This window comes from Typopeltis vanoorti, chromosome 13 (genome assembly GCF_054136105.1).
Source record: "Typopeltis vanoorti isolate ZY-2024b chromosome 13, IOZ_Tvanoo_1.0, whole genome shotgun sequence".
Lineage (NCBI taxonomy): Eukaryota > Metazoa > Arthropoda > Arachnida > Uropygi > Thelyphonidae > Typopeltis > Typopeltis vanoorti.
The window spans coordinates 53,391,069-53,407,666 of NC_143561.1; the positions used below are offsets into that span (position 1 = coordinate 53,391,069).

General features: G+C 34.4%; 1 protein-coding gene across 2 annotated transcripts in view; it reads right to left on the reverse strand.

Annotated features, from left to right (window-relative positions):
- The window catches only part of Cdk12 (Cyclin-dependent kinase 12), a 585,582-nt gene that overhangs the window by 470,645 nt on the left and 98,339 nt on the right, over positions 1-16,598 (reverse strand). For both annotated transcript variants that reach the window (XM_090402548.1, XM_090402547.1), the window contains exon 7: positions 12,053-12,247. In XM_090402548.1, the coding sequence (XP_090258674.1) occupies positions 12,053-12,247 (195 nt within the window). The remainder of the gene's footprint in view (positions 1-12,052; positions 12,248-16,598) is intronic.

Below are 16,598 nucleotides of genomic sequence, written 5' to 3' on the forward strand. Positions count from 1 at the left end.
GTTGATAGGAATATATGTTGGAATCAGTTGATACTTTTTCAGAATTCTACCTATAGGTTCTGAGATTCCTGGAATGTACGGAATAGGAACTCTGCAGACTATTGAAAAAACTGTAGGTGTTGGAACATAAGAGTCAAGTATCTGTTGGATTTGATTGGAGTTGTAATCATTTGATTCCATTAACTTTTTAATGATGGAAAGTTCTTGTTGTAAGATTATTGGGGAAGAGCAAACTTTATGTGCTGTATGAATCAGAGATTTAAGAATGCCAAATTTTTGAGACATGTGGTGCGCAGACTTTTTTGTGAATGTATCTGCCAGAAAAAGTGGGTTTTTGAAAGATGCTTGTAGATAAGGTACCAGAAGACGTTCTAGTAAGGAGGATGTCCAAAATGGTAAAGTACCAGAGTTTTCTTTTTCCATAGTGAATTGGATGCGTGAGCGAAGGTTATTTATCTGTTGTAGAAAAGTGGAAAGTTCATCTTCAGTGTGTGACCAAACAGCAAAAACATTATCGACGTAATGGTACCAAAGAGATGGTTGAGGATGAATGGATGAGAACATAGTATCTTTGAATTGTTTCAAATAGTAGTTTGCCAAAGGTGGAGACAGAGGGCTAACCATGGCAGTACCTTCAATTTGTTTGTAGATTTTGTTTTTTCAACTGAAATAACCTGAGTGGATGACATATTTGAATATCCTTGCGATATCTGGAGGGTAATCTTCATATAATGAATTGACTGTGTCGGTTAATAGGTTGGTGAACAGAGAAATTATGTCAAAACTGACTAATATTTCAGAATCTGTAATTTTTATATCCTTGATTTTTTCAAGAAAATCTGTTGAGTTTTTTATATAGGATCTGGAATGACCAGTGAGAGCACTTAAGGAACGTGATAATACTTTTACAATCCGATAAGTTGGAGAGTCAATGCAATTTACGATAGGTCATACAGGACAGCCTTCTTTATGGATTTTTGGGAGTCCATAAAGACGAGGAGTTCTTCCAAAGTAGGTGCGTATTTTATCCCCGTAGTTTGGATCCAAACTTATAACCTCATCAAGTAATTTATTTAGCTTTTTAATTTGTGAATTAGTAGGATTACGTGTGATCTCTCTTGGTAGGTCATGGTGTCTTCTAATAGTCAGTCTTATTCATAATTACAATAGCTTTTCCTTTATCGGCCTTAGAAATGGATATTGTATCTTTTCTTAAAGAAGTTAGACCTTTAATTTCAGCATTTCATAAATTGCATGGAGGTAATTTGCTTTTGAATAACGAAATCGCAACTTCAAAACGTAGTTTGTTGGCATCTTCGCTAGGAAGTCCTGACAAATTGCGTTCTATATTATGTAAGAAATCAAGATAAGGAATGCGTGAAGGAATAATAGCAAAATCAAGGCCCTTTGCTAAAGCACTGGTTTCAGCGGTGGACAATGGACGATCGGAAATGTTTACAATCCATTTATTTGTAGACGTACTGTCAGAGGCAAGGTTTTTCTTTTGCTTGTTATATAAAGAGTTGTATTTTTGCATAAGTTTTGATAAGCAAAGAACAATATCCAATAATTCTTCATTAAGAACAACTAAATGTCTTCTTCGAGAACTGATATAGAATTGATATTAGAAGCTAATTATTTTTTGGCAGTACGAAGTTGATTACGAATTAAGGAAAAACTTACACGTATATAAATAGAGTGGGCTCCAGGAGACCGAATTGTTTCTTTAAATCTAGCAAAAGTGGGAATAACTTTAGTATCATGGCACTTTTTGAGGAAGGCAATCCGTGCTCGAAGCTTACTTTGTAGAACCGATAAATTTCCTAATTTTCCTGTTAGTTTAGTACTCTTCCCCGTGAAGGATGATGATTCTGATTTTTAGTGGAACCTGTGGCATAGTAATTAAATAATAAAGTAACACATAAAAACCACAGTGAAATCTTTAATTAGTAAAAAGACAGATATTTCGTACTAAAAATAATAGTATATATTCAGTGTCTGTAACAGTAATAGAATACAGGCAAAAGATTTCACTGTGGTTTTTACGTGTTATTTATTATTTAATTACTATGCCACAGGTTCCACTAAAAAATCTATCAGAGATGTCTGAATGCATTCAAGAGTCAAGGGGTCATATAAGTTAGGTGTCAAACAAATGAATGAGGAAGAAGGAAAGAAAAGGCAATATGGAAGTGGAACAAGGTGAATGGTAATAGTCAGCGAATGTGGAGCATAAAGAGCAGGGGAGAAAGGTGACTAGCTTAGAGGGGTGGCCAAGTGCAGTATGAACAGCAGTTAGCTACAAGTTAGCCAAAATTATACGAAGAGAGAATTATCTTCTTAATTTCTAGCTTCCTAATGTAGTGTTCCCTAAAAACTATAACCCTAAAGGTTGTACTTAGTGAAAAATAAGAACACATAAGTATCTTCTATAGCTGTTAGCTCATGTTGCCAGAATGCTTTGAAAATAAGAAATGGTTTTGGTTGTGTGAACTCTTATTGCAGATGTTCATTACAATAACCCCCCCCCCTAGGGACCAAAGAAATAGTTTGTTATAGTGCAAGGCTTGCCATAGTGAGTTTAAGGGAAAAGAGATTGATTCCAAATTAACCAGATTTTGTCTGATTTTTTTACTAGAGCTGAAATTAATAATTGCATCAGAACCACTGAAGAACGGTTCAGAGATCAGAATTAGGGATTGTTAAAGTGGATATTCTAGAAGTTTTGAATGGATTTGATGCCGGTATCTAAAGGTTTTTGACTTTGTTTGTTTTACATATTAGAAGTAATTTACTCACCTGCATATATGAGGAACATCCAGAAAGTAAGGTCCAATGAACTGTCAGAGAAACAAAAATATACTTACAAAAAAAAAAAAAAAAAAAACTTTTTGGAAATTAAAGTAGACATATTTCACTACTTTTCTACATAATTTCTGCCATTATTCAGGCACATCATAACAGGGCGCCAATAGTTGTATACCTTCGTCGTAGAAGGTTGTGACTTGTGAAGTAAACTATGTATTGACTGCTTCTTTGACCTCATCATCGTCTTGAAACTGCAAGCCACCAAGGAAAGATTTCAGATGTTTTAACAGGTGAGAGTCGCTTGGCACGAGGTCAGGACTATATTGGAGGATGATGGAATTGTTCCAAGCCGAAGGTGGCAAGAAGTTGTTGTGTTATGCCGGCCGTGTGTGAGGTTTATGGAGAACATTGCATGTTCTCCATAAACCTCAATAATTTGCCAATGAATTTCAGCTGCTTTAACATTCCTCGCATTCAGGAAATGGATAAGTGACCTAATTTCACATGTGGTGGGCGATTCGATTTTTCTCAGACATTACAAACACACACACCAAGAAGCGTACGCATTATGAGAATGTCTGAAAATGGCACCAAAGTCTTGCTAAGGAATCAACAAACTCAGCACACATGTGCACTATTGTGATCACATGCCTGCAGTGAAAATATTTAAAAATGGAACTTACTTTCTGGACGTCCCTCATGGATTCAGCAAACCTTGGAAGATGAAAAAGTTGCATTAATTTTACAACAGGCAGGAATTAACTGAGCCATCTTAACAATGTATGAGGAATTAAATCCTATTGATGTATTTAGCTGTTGTTGTTGGTATTTTTTTTTGTTTGTTTTTAAGTTAAAGCTTACCTATAAATATTACATTTTTTACAAATATGTCATATGAAAAATAGTATACCTCCAATCATCTTCTACTAAAAAGATGACAGAAGAAATTAATCGACCATTGTTACCATACCAAAGTTTTAGTATTACACTGTTGAATTTTTCTATTATGTATGTATGTATGTATGATATTCTGTTCAAACATAAGCAAAAAATTTATGCTACCAAATTAACTTTCATGCAAATTATCTGTATCTGTGTAGATGTTCCTATTCTGAAACAGACTTCTAAACTGTACACACAGCATATTTCTAAAAAATGCAACTATGGTAAGTTTTTAATTTAAAAACCTACATGCATTAACAGGATTAAATTCCTCAAGCAATGTAAAGAAGCCAAAATTTGTATCAGTTGTAAAGTGAAAAAAATTTTGTTTATCCAAGATCCATTGGATCTGAATGCAGGCTGGTAGATTGCTTCTAATACGTTACCTGAATGAAGTCAAAAGATTCTTTTTAGATACTGACATCAAATCCATTTTAAGACATTATACACAAAATTTCCCAAGAAATTTCCAAAAAGGATATGTAATAGTATCTAGATCACACTCAAATAAAAATATGAACTACTGATTAACTATCTCGAGACTCCATCTTCCACCTGCACTACTAACAAATGCATATTAGTAATCTTTCTGGCTGACACTTACTCATAAGGAAGTACTAGCATTAAAGTATAAATATTAAGTATAAAAAGTATAAGTATTGAAAAAAAACCTAACATACTTCTTTTACTCTACAGACAAAGAACTGTATGCTATTCTTCCAACATATATCTAAGAAGATTTGCTTTGAAGCTATTCAAGTGCTTTTTAAAGCAAGAGCACTATCTCCTAACATAACCTTTCCTGAACTAAATTCCTCAAGTCATTAAAAAATAACCACTTATCGCCACCAAGGAAAAGACAAGACAGTGGTATGACAAGATAAGAAAGAACATAACAGAGAGCTTTTCTAAATAGTATGTAACTATTCCACTTTTCATCTCCTCTTGTCCAATCCTATAGGAAGCCAAATTAACTAAATCATAAATACTGTCTCTAGCTGGAATGAAAATAGTTAATACTTGTCATGAATATTTCCCTTATGTTATATGGTCTTCCCAAGATCCACAAACCGGTATTCCCTTAAAATCAATTGTTGAATGCAATGGTCGTACAACTTATAAACTTTTTCCAAATATCTGTTGATCTCGCTTTCTACTTTCAAAGGAAAGGCAGCCTCTCAAAAAGATCACCAATTTTTCTTTCAAATTCTGTGCTCTTCAACTATGCCTACTTGATATAATGATCAGTTTGGATGTAGTTTCCTTGTATGGCTGACTCACATTATGACGAACCACCTCACTATAACAAACTATTGAAAAGTCCCAACCACAATATCATAGGTACAATGCTAAAAGAAATTCATTATGGCAAACTATTCACTACAACAAACTGTACATATTGTTCCTATGAGATTGTTGCAGAGAGAGTCGACTGTGTATATACATATATATATAAATACCGTACCTTCTAAAGGATACAATTAATTTATTTAGATAAGATGGTCCAACCTTTTGACTTTGTCCTTCATTTGGGATATTTTACTTTTTAAGATAAGTCATATCAGCAAACAGAGGGAACTGCTGTGGGAAGTCTCCTCTTTCCAACCTCCAGCAATTATTTAGTTGAGCATTATGAATGGTATTGCCCCGGCAACATTCTTCCCAAACCTACTGTGCATTACAGATATGTTGATGATATCTTCACAATCTGGAATGGATTCTTCATCCAAGTTAAAAAAACTGCTTCTAAGATTAATGCAACCTATCCCTGAACATACACTTAACATCACAAATGAAAGAAAATAGTCAACAACCCCCTCCCATTTTTTTTAAAGATCTACTGATTTTTTTCAACCAGATGGAAGTCATCAATTCTTTCCAACACGGTTAGCCTAGTGGCTTTGCGCTTCGCAACCATATGCCTGGGGAAGGAGTGTCCTAGGTTCAATTCCCGTCAACGACATGAGGAGCTTAAGGATCTTCCTCAGCCATAGCCAAGTTAGCCAGTCTTGGGTGTGGACAGCAGGGTTTTTCCACCAGTTTTCTGGTGTTTTTCATCCCGCAAGCAGACAAACCGGTCCGAGAATACACACGGATTACAGTCAGGAATACTAACCCAGCCATAGGTCTGATTTGTCAGACCTATGCCGGTTCCGGAGCCCGGATAAAATTTGGTGGAACTAGATGGTACTGTGAACTCCCGTAAAAAAGGGGAACACAGTATCATCACACAGAATTTATTTATTTTTATCATTTCTTCCCACTGTAGAAGAAAACAAAAAAGCTGTACCCATGGACAGTCCCATCATCACCCTTCTCAAAAAAAAAAAAAAAAAGCTACTGAAAACTTTATTTAATCAGTGTCCACACCCCTTGTTCTATGGATTATTACTCCAATTATTATACAGTCAAACTTTGTTGTAATAAGCATGAAAATAAGGAGATCAAGTCTGTAATGAGAAAAAAGCCATAAGGATTTTAATTTACACATTCACATACAATTGCTCACTTTTATAACACACACACTCCATATATATATACTGTATTAATTCTGGTAACTTTGCAAACATATCTTAATCATTTGGGATAGTTCTTGGAATAGACAAAAAAGAAAGTAGCGACTTGGCTTTTATGATCACCTACATTGGATTTTCAGGCCAGTTTAAAATGCAATCTTGTCATTAGGGACCACTCCTCACTACCTAATACTCCAGTGTTTAGCTACATGGAAGGAGAACTGGTCAAAAGGAGATCCAGAGTAGATGGAAATATAAGAGGGCTATCAGGGATTTGAGAGGGTAGATGTACAATTTGTGTCAGGTCATTACTTATGACAAAGACTTCTGCTTCACTTCCTGCTTGGTCGGTGGTGTTGGAGTAGGGGAGTAAGTTGAACCTGTGGGTGTTGAGATCAGCCAAGAAGATGATAAAATCTCACTATATTGATAGCTGGACTGAAGGTAGTTGAGTGTCATGGAAATGAATGCAAAGAGATCTAAGTGGTTATCAGTATTTGGAGACACATTAAATGCTAAAAATTAAAGTTACTAAGTGAGGAGAGGAAATGGTAAGCCAGAGAAGGTCCAAGCAGAAAGATTCTAAATTAGCTATTCTCTGGCAGGCGATGATAGATTTTACAAAAGCACAGGTGGCACCCATGTGGTGAAAAGAATTGTGAAGTGCATAATTTCAGCAGTGAAGTGAACAGTACTAGATGTAACTGTGATCTGGGTTCTGTCAGGAATAAGACATCTGGTCTAGAAGATAGCAAGTGATGGTGTATGTCATTTATGTTTGTGCTAATGCCACGAACCAGATTGATATAATAGGGGTGACTGAAGGATTCTAAATTAGCTATTCTCTGGCAGACGATAGATTTTTACAAAGGCACAGGTGGCACCGGTGTGGTGAAAAGAATTGTGAAATGCATAATTTCGGCAGTGGTGCGAACAGTACTAGATGTAACCGTGATCTAGGTTCTGTCAGGAATAAGACATCTGGTCTAGAAGATAGCAAGTGATGGTGTATGTCATTTATGTTTGTGCTAATGCCACGAACCAGATTGACATAATAGGGATGACTGAAACAAAAAAGAAATAATTGGCGAGATCTTTCTAAGCAATAAATACAAAATGTTATATTCAGGCAATAACAATCAGTGGAAAGATTAGCTATAGTATTCAACACTAAAAACAAGGCTAATCTTCCTAGATTTAATTGTAATGTCCAAAAATTGCAAATCCATTCCTTTCATTACAATTAAAGGAATGGATTTTACTTTTAAGCAATTTTGAATTATACTAAACTGTATAATTTTATCGATAATAAACAATATTTTTTCATGTTTAATTTTTTTTTTTTTTTTTAAATTTTTTCCGTAATTTTGATATTTTATCCAAACATGTATACATTGTACCTACAGTATGTATGTATATTTCGAAAGTTGCAGCACCCAAATGATTTCAAGCCACGAACTGCCACTGGTTATACTTCTAAATAAGTCTGCAAGATTTATTTTTTTGGACATAATTGTAATGTCCAAAAATTGCAAATCCATTCCTTTCATTACAATTAAAGGAATGGATTTTACTTTTAAGCAATTTTGAATTATACTAAACTGTATAATTTTATCATGTTTAATTTTTTTTTTTTTTTTTTAAATTTTTTCCGTAATTTTGATATTTTATCCAAACATGTATACATTGTACCTACAGTATGTATGTATATTTCGAAAGTTGCAGCACCCCCATGATTTCAAGCCACGAACTGCCACTGGTTATACTTCTAAATAAGTCTGCAAGATTCCTTGACTAAATTGAATAGCTGTTGTAATAGATATGGTATGAAGGTCAGCAATAACAAGACAAAGATAATGAAAATAGGCAGAAGTATTGAAAATATCAACTGCATCATGAATGGAGAACCTATAGAACAAGTAAAACATTTCGGCTACTTAGTGAAGATGGTAAATTAAATATGGAAATCAACAACAGAATCAACAAAGATGGTATGGTAGGAAGTCAACTGAATAAATTTATATGGAATAAGAGAAAATTAGTCAAACACTAAATTAGCTGTATACAAGACAGTGTTCAAAACAATCTTAAAGGAACCACAGATATGAGAGTCCCGAGAGAGATTAGAGGCATGAACAGATGGTATCAGTGGCAATATCATAATATGATATTGACACTGATGTACATTAGAAATGAGGATATTAGGAAAGAACTTGACATTGTCAGTATCCAGGAATGGTCACTTAAACAGAATGGGATGAGGAAAGATTAGCAAAACAAGTGTTCTCTGCCAGGTGGGCAAGAAAACGATCCAGAGAAAGACCAAGATACAGGTGGATTGATATGGTAAAAAGTTCCTTAGAAGATAGAAATATAAAATCTAATAATGTTGGAGTCTTGACAGGTAACAGACTGATTTAGAGGAAAATTATAGATAGGAAGTTAGTAATGATGTCAATTTTTCCTGTAGTACTATCATATTCTGTTCACCCCTTGAGGGTACATGGCAGGAATTTGATGATGCTGATATAAGAAAGCTAAACACAGTATAAAACTAGCTAAACAAGTCATGGGAGGATTTTGGTAAGAACATAGAAAATAAATATCAGGAAGGTGGCAAAATATTTTGAAAGCCGTCGAAAAAGTTCAATTTTTGACTTTTTTAACGTTGCGGAAAAAAATTGAGGAAAGTGTGCTGTAAAAGGAATTAAAGATGATAAAGGGGACATGAAAATTGGAGAAAAAGAAATCCTTGATGTGTGGAGTAATTACTTTGAAAAATTGCTAACTGAAACAAGCAGTGACAGCACAGTGGTAAAAAACACTCCACAGGCATGCAATCAGGAATACATAACAATATTTGAAGCAGAAAAAGCTACCAAAAGCCTGAAATGTGGAAAAGCAGCAGGAGTAGATGATATCTGACCAGAAATGCTCAAGTATGGAGGTATAAAAGTACTGCAGTGGCTGCACTGCATAGTTCAGAAGGCCTGGACAGAGGGACAAATTCCCAATGATTGGAGTAGAGCTCTAATAGTACCCATATATAAAAAGGGAAATAAAACTTGATGCGAGAATTACAGAGATATTTCCATGCTGAGTGTTCCTGGTAAGATTTATACAAGTATACTTGAGAAACAGTTGAGATGGATTTTGGAAGGAAATGGTGAAGAACAAGCTGGATTCAGGCCAAATAGAGGGTATCAGGATCAGATTTTCACTTTACGACAAATAGTTGAAAATCATGGGAATATAACGAAGATCTGTATTTAAGTTCTGTAGACCTGCAAACGGCATATGCCAAGAGAAAAGCTGTTCAAAACGCTACAGTTATATGTGTCAATGCAGCATTATATTAAGCAATACTTAGTCTTTATATTTGAGTTGGAAGTCAGCAGTTAGAATTAGAAGTACAGGAAAATGGTTTGATATTAAATCTGGTGTTAGACAAGGATGTACCATTATCCTCTCTGTTATTCCTTTATATAGATCACGTTATGAAGGAAAGCAGTATTAAGCCTAATATCAAAATTGGAGATGTTAATCTCAGCTCTTTACTTTATGCAGGTGATGTTATACTTTTAAATAAATCAGTACAAGTCTGCAAAATTCCCTGACAAAATTGAATAAATGTTGTAATAAAGTTGGTATGAAAATCAGTAATAACAAGACAATGAAAATAGGCAGAAACATTGAAAATATTAACTGCATCGTGAATGGAAAACTTACAGAGCAAGTAAAACATTTCAGCTACTTAGGCTCAATTTTTAGAAGACAGTAAATTAAATATGGAAACAGACAACAGAATCAACAAAGCTGGTATAGTAGACAGTCAACTGAATAAATTTATATTATTATTATTATTATTATTATTCGTGACACCTCCAAGGAGTCCGAAGACTCATCACGGGAGGACACCTGCTATACAACACTCCGTCTCCACTACTACACTGAACCTCTACTACCAATCACCTACATCAACTCCATCTAGTGCCCACAACCACCACCACAGCTAGTATCTTTGTCTGTAAATTGTGTGTCTTCTAAAGGGCCGATTTGTATGCAGGGTGAAAAACCCGAGTTTCTGGGAGGAAAAACCCTGCTTATATGGAATAAGAGAGAAATTAGCCAAAACGCTAAATTAGCTGTATACAAGTCAGTGTTCAAACCAATTTTAACTTATGGATCTGAAAGCTGGGTTAGAAGCAAAACACTTGACCAAAAACTAGAGACTGCAGATATGAGTCCTGAGAAAGATTAGGGGGCATGAACAAATGGCAATATGATTTTAAAAATGAGGATATTAGGAAAGGTCTTGACATTGTTAGCATCCAGGAATGTGTTAGACAATTATCTAATTTCAGGTGGTATGGTCACTTAAGCAGAATGGAAGAGGAAAGATTAGCAAAACAAGGGTTCTGCCAGGTTGGCAGGAAAAAGACCCCGAGGAAGACCAAAATATAGGTGGATTGATACAGTAAAAAGTGCTTAGAAGACAGAAATATAAGATCTGATGATGATGTTGGAGTCTTGACAGATAACAGATTGATTTGGAGGAAAATTGTTCATAGGAAGTTAGTAATATGAGCTTTGCATTAGTATTTTCATAATATCCTGTACAACCCTGAAGGAACATGTTAGAAATTTGATGATGTTAGTAAAGTAATGTGAAAGCAAGTTTTTGGTGAATAGACCCTGGTGTGGTTTGCATGTAATGGCTGGGTTTGTTAGATTTTTTTTTTTTTTTTTGATGAGATTAGTTTATGAGGAAGATTCGCTTTTGTCACCATGTCATTGTTATTGATTGTGAGAGTTTTCATAAATTTGATTAGATAGAAGGATATAGTGGGGATGTGTAGTGTGATGTGGCTTCAGCAGCCCTTACATACCACTAAGACTCCCTCTCCAGGAACAACCTGGCAAAGTGTGTGGCAGTATGATTATGCACCAGTTGATGAGGATGACTCCAGACTCGTTACTGACAGATTTGAGCCGTGCACTAACTGGATGCCTTAGAGAGTGGCTTTACAGAAAGCTGTGAAGTCTTATTAAATCATCCTAATTGGAATAGGTCAGGTGGCTTACATTGGTGTGCCATGTGTAAAATAGTACTTCTCCTATATGCTCATTTTTTTCCTTAACTGACACTTGTAACTTTACTAAAGCTAGTGTCATACTGTTAAAATTTTTTGGCATTTATTGTATGCTATTCTGTTCCATTTTTTTATACTGAAGATTCCTATGAAAAATGGTCAAAAAATTTTATGCCAATAAATAATTAATTTTCATGCAAGTTATCTGTATTATTTAAGCAGCATCTATATTGATTTATGCTCTTATTTTGAAACTGGCATGTGAGGCAAGGCACTGACAGCACTCACTTGAGATAAGCTCATTTGTGGACTTGAGTTTTCTAGCAGTAATCATTGCATTAACTATAGCAATTAAAACTTACTTTTATAATCACTTCTGTTTCATTCTGTAAAAAAAAACACTTGTCTCAAAGATGCAGAGTATTCAAAGCAATATTTTAACAAAACAACCTACAATTTTAAAATTCAGGACTCAGATTTTTACTGGAAAAATACCTTCAAGTTATCTAATGTGACCATTGTATTTCAAATTAATTCACTATTAAGTACACAATATTATATTTCAAGAAAACATGATTCAAAAAAAGAGGGGTAAATTGACACTATGAGAATGGATTACATAAAAATAAACAAAGCAGGCTATGTACATAAAAAGATAAATAAGAAGTAATTAATATTTATGACTCTACTTACAAAGAAAATTCTTCTCGAAGTCGGCGTCGATACTGTTTCTTTGGCTTAAAAGAATGCCAATGTGGTAACTGTATTACTTTAGGCCATACAGCTGGACACGGAATACCACAATAGCGACTTATTATTTCTAACTGAGCCATTTCTTGATTGGCTTGGAATATAGGTTTCTTTGTGAACAATTCACCAAGTATGCATCTATAAAATTTAAGAAACACATAGACAACATACATTTGGGTAAATTAAATCATGAGTCATGAAAATATGCTGCTCAATAATAAACTTTAATAAAAAGTACAAATATTTCATACAGAAAATAACAGTAAATCATCAGTGTGTGGAAACAAAGCAAATCAAAGAACAGGAATACAAGATACATACAACAATCGGTTTATCAGTTAAAAACGGTTGTTGCCATATGCTAGAAATTAATATTACAAATAATATAGCAGTAAAACTATTTTTGATATTTAGATAAGATGAGAATCCTCCCAAATGTTTAAGAGAGAGAAAATTGTTCTGATTCAGGTGAAGCTTCTTTGAAATTCTACAAACTGGTTCAGACATATCAGAAACATAAGGGATAGAACTCTCTAGTCTCTCAAAAATATCCTCAGATGATGGAACTTAGGAGCCAATTATCTATCGGATTGGATGAGGGTTTTAACCACTTAATTCCATTAAAGCTCAGATAATGAGAAGTTCTTGTTATAGGCCTGAGGGAGTGGAGCACACCTTATTCACTTTATTAATTAATGACTTAACATCAATTTTTTGGCAGGTGTTATGAGCAGACTTTTGATGACTGTATCTTCTATTAAAGGTAGCCTTCTGATAAACACTGGCTGACAAAGTACCAGAGGATGTCCAAAAATGGTAAACTACCAAAATTTTTTTTTTCCACAGTGAAATGAATGCATGGGTGAAGGCTATTGATTCAATGTAGGAAAGTGGTAAGTTCATTTTCAGAATGAAGCTATAAAGCAAAAATGTTATCAACATAATGCTATGACCTTTGTTGAGAATGAATGGATGAAAAGAGGGTATCATCCAGATAGTGCTCATTGGTGAAGTTGTTAGCTGGGATCAAAATACTTTATATAAGTTACACACTCAGTTTGGAAAAGCTCCTCATTTATATGGTCTACCAAAAATTCATAAAGAAGGTTGTCCAGCAAGACCAATTGTGACCCTCCCACATATAGAATTGATAAATTTCTTTCACATTTATTAACTGCCCATATTGGACAATCCAGATTATTCATCAAGAATTCCACACATTTTCTTGAAAAAAAATCCAGGACTTCTAAATACTAGAGTGAGATGTTTTAGTCAGTTTTGACGCCGTTTCTCTATTAACCAACATTCCATTATCTGGCAGCATTATTAAATTACTATATAATGATTTCTCTCCTGATGTAAACATTTTTGAATTTGTAATATAATCAGGATATTTCAGTTAGAAAAACAAGATATATAAACAGATTGAAGACACAGTCATGGGTAGTCCGCTGTCTCTTGGCAAGCTAATTTTTGAACCATCTGGATGATACCTTGTTTCATCCATTCATCTCCAACTTTCTCTTTGGTTTTGTTATGTCGATGATGTTTTTACTGATTGGCCTCATTCTGAAAATGAACTTACCACTTTCCTACAATGGATCAACAGCCTTTATCCAAGCATTCAATTCACCATGGAAAAAGAAAATGCTGATAGTTCACCATTCTTGGACATCTTTCTTTCTTGCAAAGACTCCAGTACTTTTGTCAACCAGTGTTTATCAGAAACCTGCCTTCACTGGCAGATACATTGATCAAAATGTCTGCTCATCATACCTCCCATTGTTGTTGTCAAGTCATTAATTAATAGATCACATAATGTATGTTCTACTCTCTCAGGCTATTCTTTTCTCAATAAACTTCTCACTATCAAAACTTTAATGGAATTAAATGGCTAAAACCCTTATCCAATCCAACAGACTCCTGTGTTCTAACGCCTAGGGATTCTTTGACAGACCACAGAGTTCCCGATCCCTTATATTTCTTGTATCTCTGAACCTATTTGTAAAATTTTGAAGTTTCACCTTAATCCCACATATTCTCCTATCAACAAAATTTCTCACTTGTTAACATTTAAAAAACAAACTGTCACCTCTATCTTTTACTAGTGTTTACCAGATCCCTTGTGAATGTAATTTGACATACATACATACTTTGGGCAGACAGGCCGGTCTATGGAAAAAAGAATTAATGAACATCAATACTACATTGAATACCTGAAACCCCAAAAGTCTGGTCTGGCAGAACAAAAACCAACACATACTGATACCAAAGTAGCTTCATCCTACAGTATCCAGTGGATTAAGCTTGTCTTCTCCATAGAAGTTGTTTTAAATACAAACAACTCTTTTACATCACCCTAACTGGAATTAGGATGACTATCTCTCTCTCTCTCTCTCTCTCCAAAAAGTTTGGGAGATTCTCATCTTATGTAAATATCAAAAAGAATTTTAATATTATCTATTTTGTAACATTCATTTCTAGCATGCAGAACCATTTTTAATTGCTAAACCAATTGTTACATGTATACTGTATTCCTATTCTTTGATTGTTGTTTCCACACACACACACAGATGATGTAATATTATTTTCAGCATAAAATATTTGTACTTTAAAGTTTATTACTATGGTTATTGTGTAATTTCTATGGTTCAATGGGTTAACCATTAGCTCAAGTTGACTGTATTTAAAAAAAAAGAAAGCCTTTCCCATAATTTTTGTAAATATTACATAAACTTTTTTTACCATAACAAAAAGGTCAATGTTTGTAATTTGCATTATTAGATAGATCCGTGTTAACAAAATGTTTATTCAGTATCATTTTTTATTGTAAGTCATTGGAAGTGACTTGCATGAAAAGGATGAATTCCACAAGAGATGTAAAACCTACGCAACACTTCTGGATACTGATCACCCGTCAAACACAATCTCCTCAGGAATTAATACAGCAGCAACAAACAAACAGATGGAAAATATACTAGCCAAACATTGCTCTAAAGTAAGCAAACTCCAATACAACAAACAAGACAAGGTGCAGGAAAATTGCAAAACATCTGCTAATACAATCCAGAACCTATCCTTCTAAAGACATCTTTACTCAGGACCTCACAATGACAGAAATAGAAACAGCAATTAGTCAAATTCACCCTGACAAATCAACTGGAATTGATCTTATTTTCAGACATATGATTAAAAACATGGAAGAAATAACCAAAAACTTCCTGGAAGACAGATAAACTGCCAAAAATCTGGAAAACATCAGTCATTATACCCTTACTAAAACTTAACAAAAACCTTAGTGAATGTAAAAGCTACCGACTAATAGCTTTGATTGGTACTCTCTGTAAACTAAATGGAAGAATAATACATACGAGACTTATGAACTGGCTCTTAGAAATTAATTCTACCAAACTGTTTACAGGTCTTAACAGAGTACAAAAGATCAACTATTTTATCTTTGCCAAATAATCATTGGTGGCTTTCGAAAAAAACCACCAAAGAAGACAACAGAAATTTCTTGGATCTTACAACTGCTTCTGTCGCGTTTAGAGACAAAAGTCAATAAAAATTGCATACGATACTGGGATAAGGGAGAACGCATTAATTTGGATTTCATGAAAGGAAGAAAAATTAAAGTAAAAGTTAATGGAATTTATTCCAACATGCATTGAACTTGGGCTGGAGTCCCACAAAGTTCTGTTTTAAGCCCACTCCTATTTCTCATCTATATTACTATTATTACTATTATTATGGGCAACTCCAGGGAGTCATTAGACTCATCGAGGGAGGCCCCAAATCATATTCATCACAACTATTTGACATTCATACAGTATCTATCATACCTCGCCTTAAACTCATTCACTGTCACAGCATCCACTACAGACTCAGGGAGCGCATTCCACTCATTCACTACTCTAAAAGTAAAGAACCCAGCTCTAACACCTTTACTAACCACACTTTTGCCCAGTTTCCATGGATGAATACGTGAGGATGAATATGAACAATATTCATCCTCACGTAGCAAATGACACAAAAATAGCATGCTATGCAGATGATATAGCAATCTGGCACACAAGCAGTAATCCTCAACAACCTGAAAAAGTCCTAAATAATTCAATAAAAGGCTTAGATGGGCAAAGAAACATAAATTACAGCTAAACCCGGAAAAAACAAAATTGAGTATCTTCTCCACTGATAGAAAAAATAGACACAATTACAATCCCCAAATCAAAATATGTATATAATACCAAAATAGGAAATGCAGTTTCAAAAATACTTAAGCCTAACTCTAGATACTGAACTAGAGTTAGGATTTATGACCCATATCATAAATATATCCGATAAAGCTCTTAAAAAGCTTAATATCATCAAAAGGCTTTGTGGAACAAAGTGTAGTAAAAAAACCGAAGACACTCAAAACTACATATACAGCGCTCATACGACCAACTATGGAATATGCCTTAACAATCTGGGCTCCAGCTTCTACTAG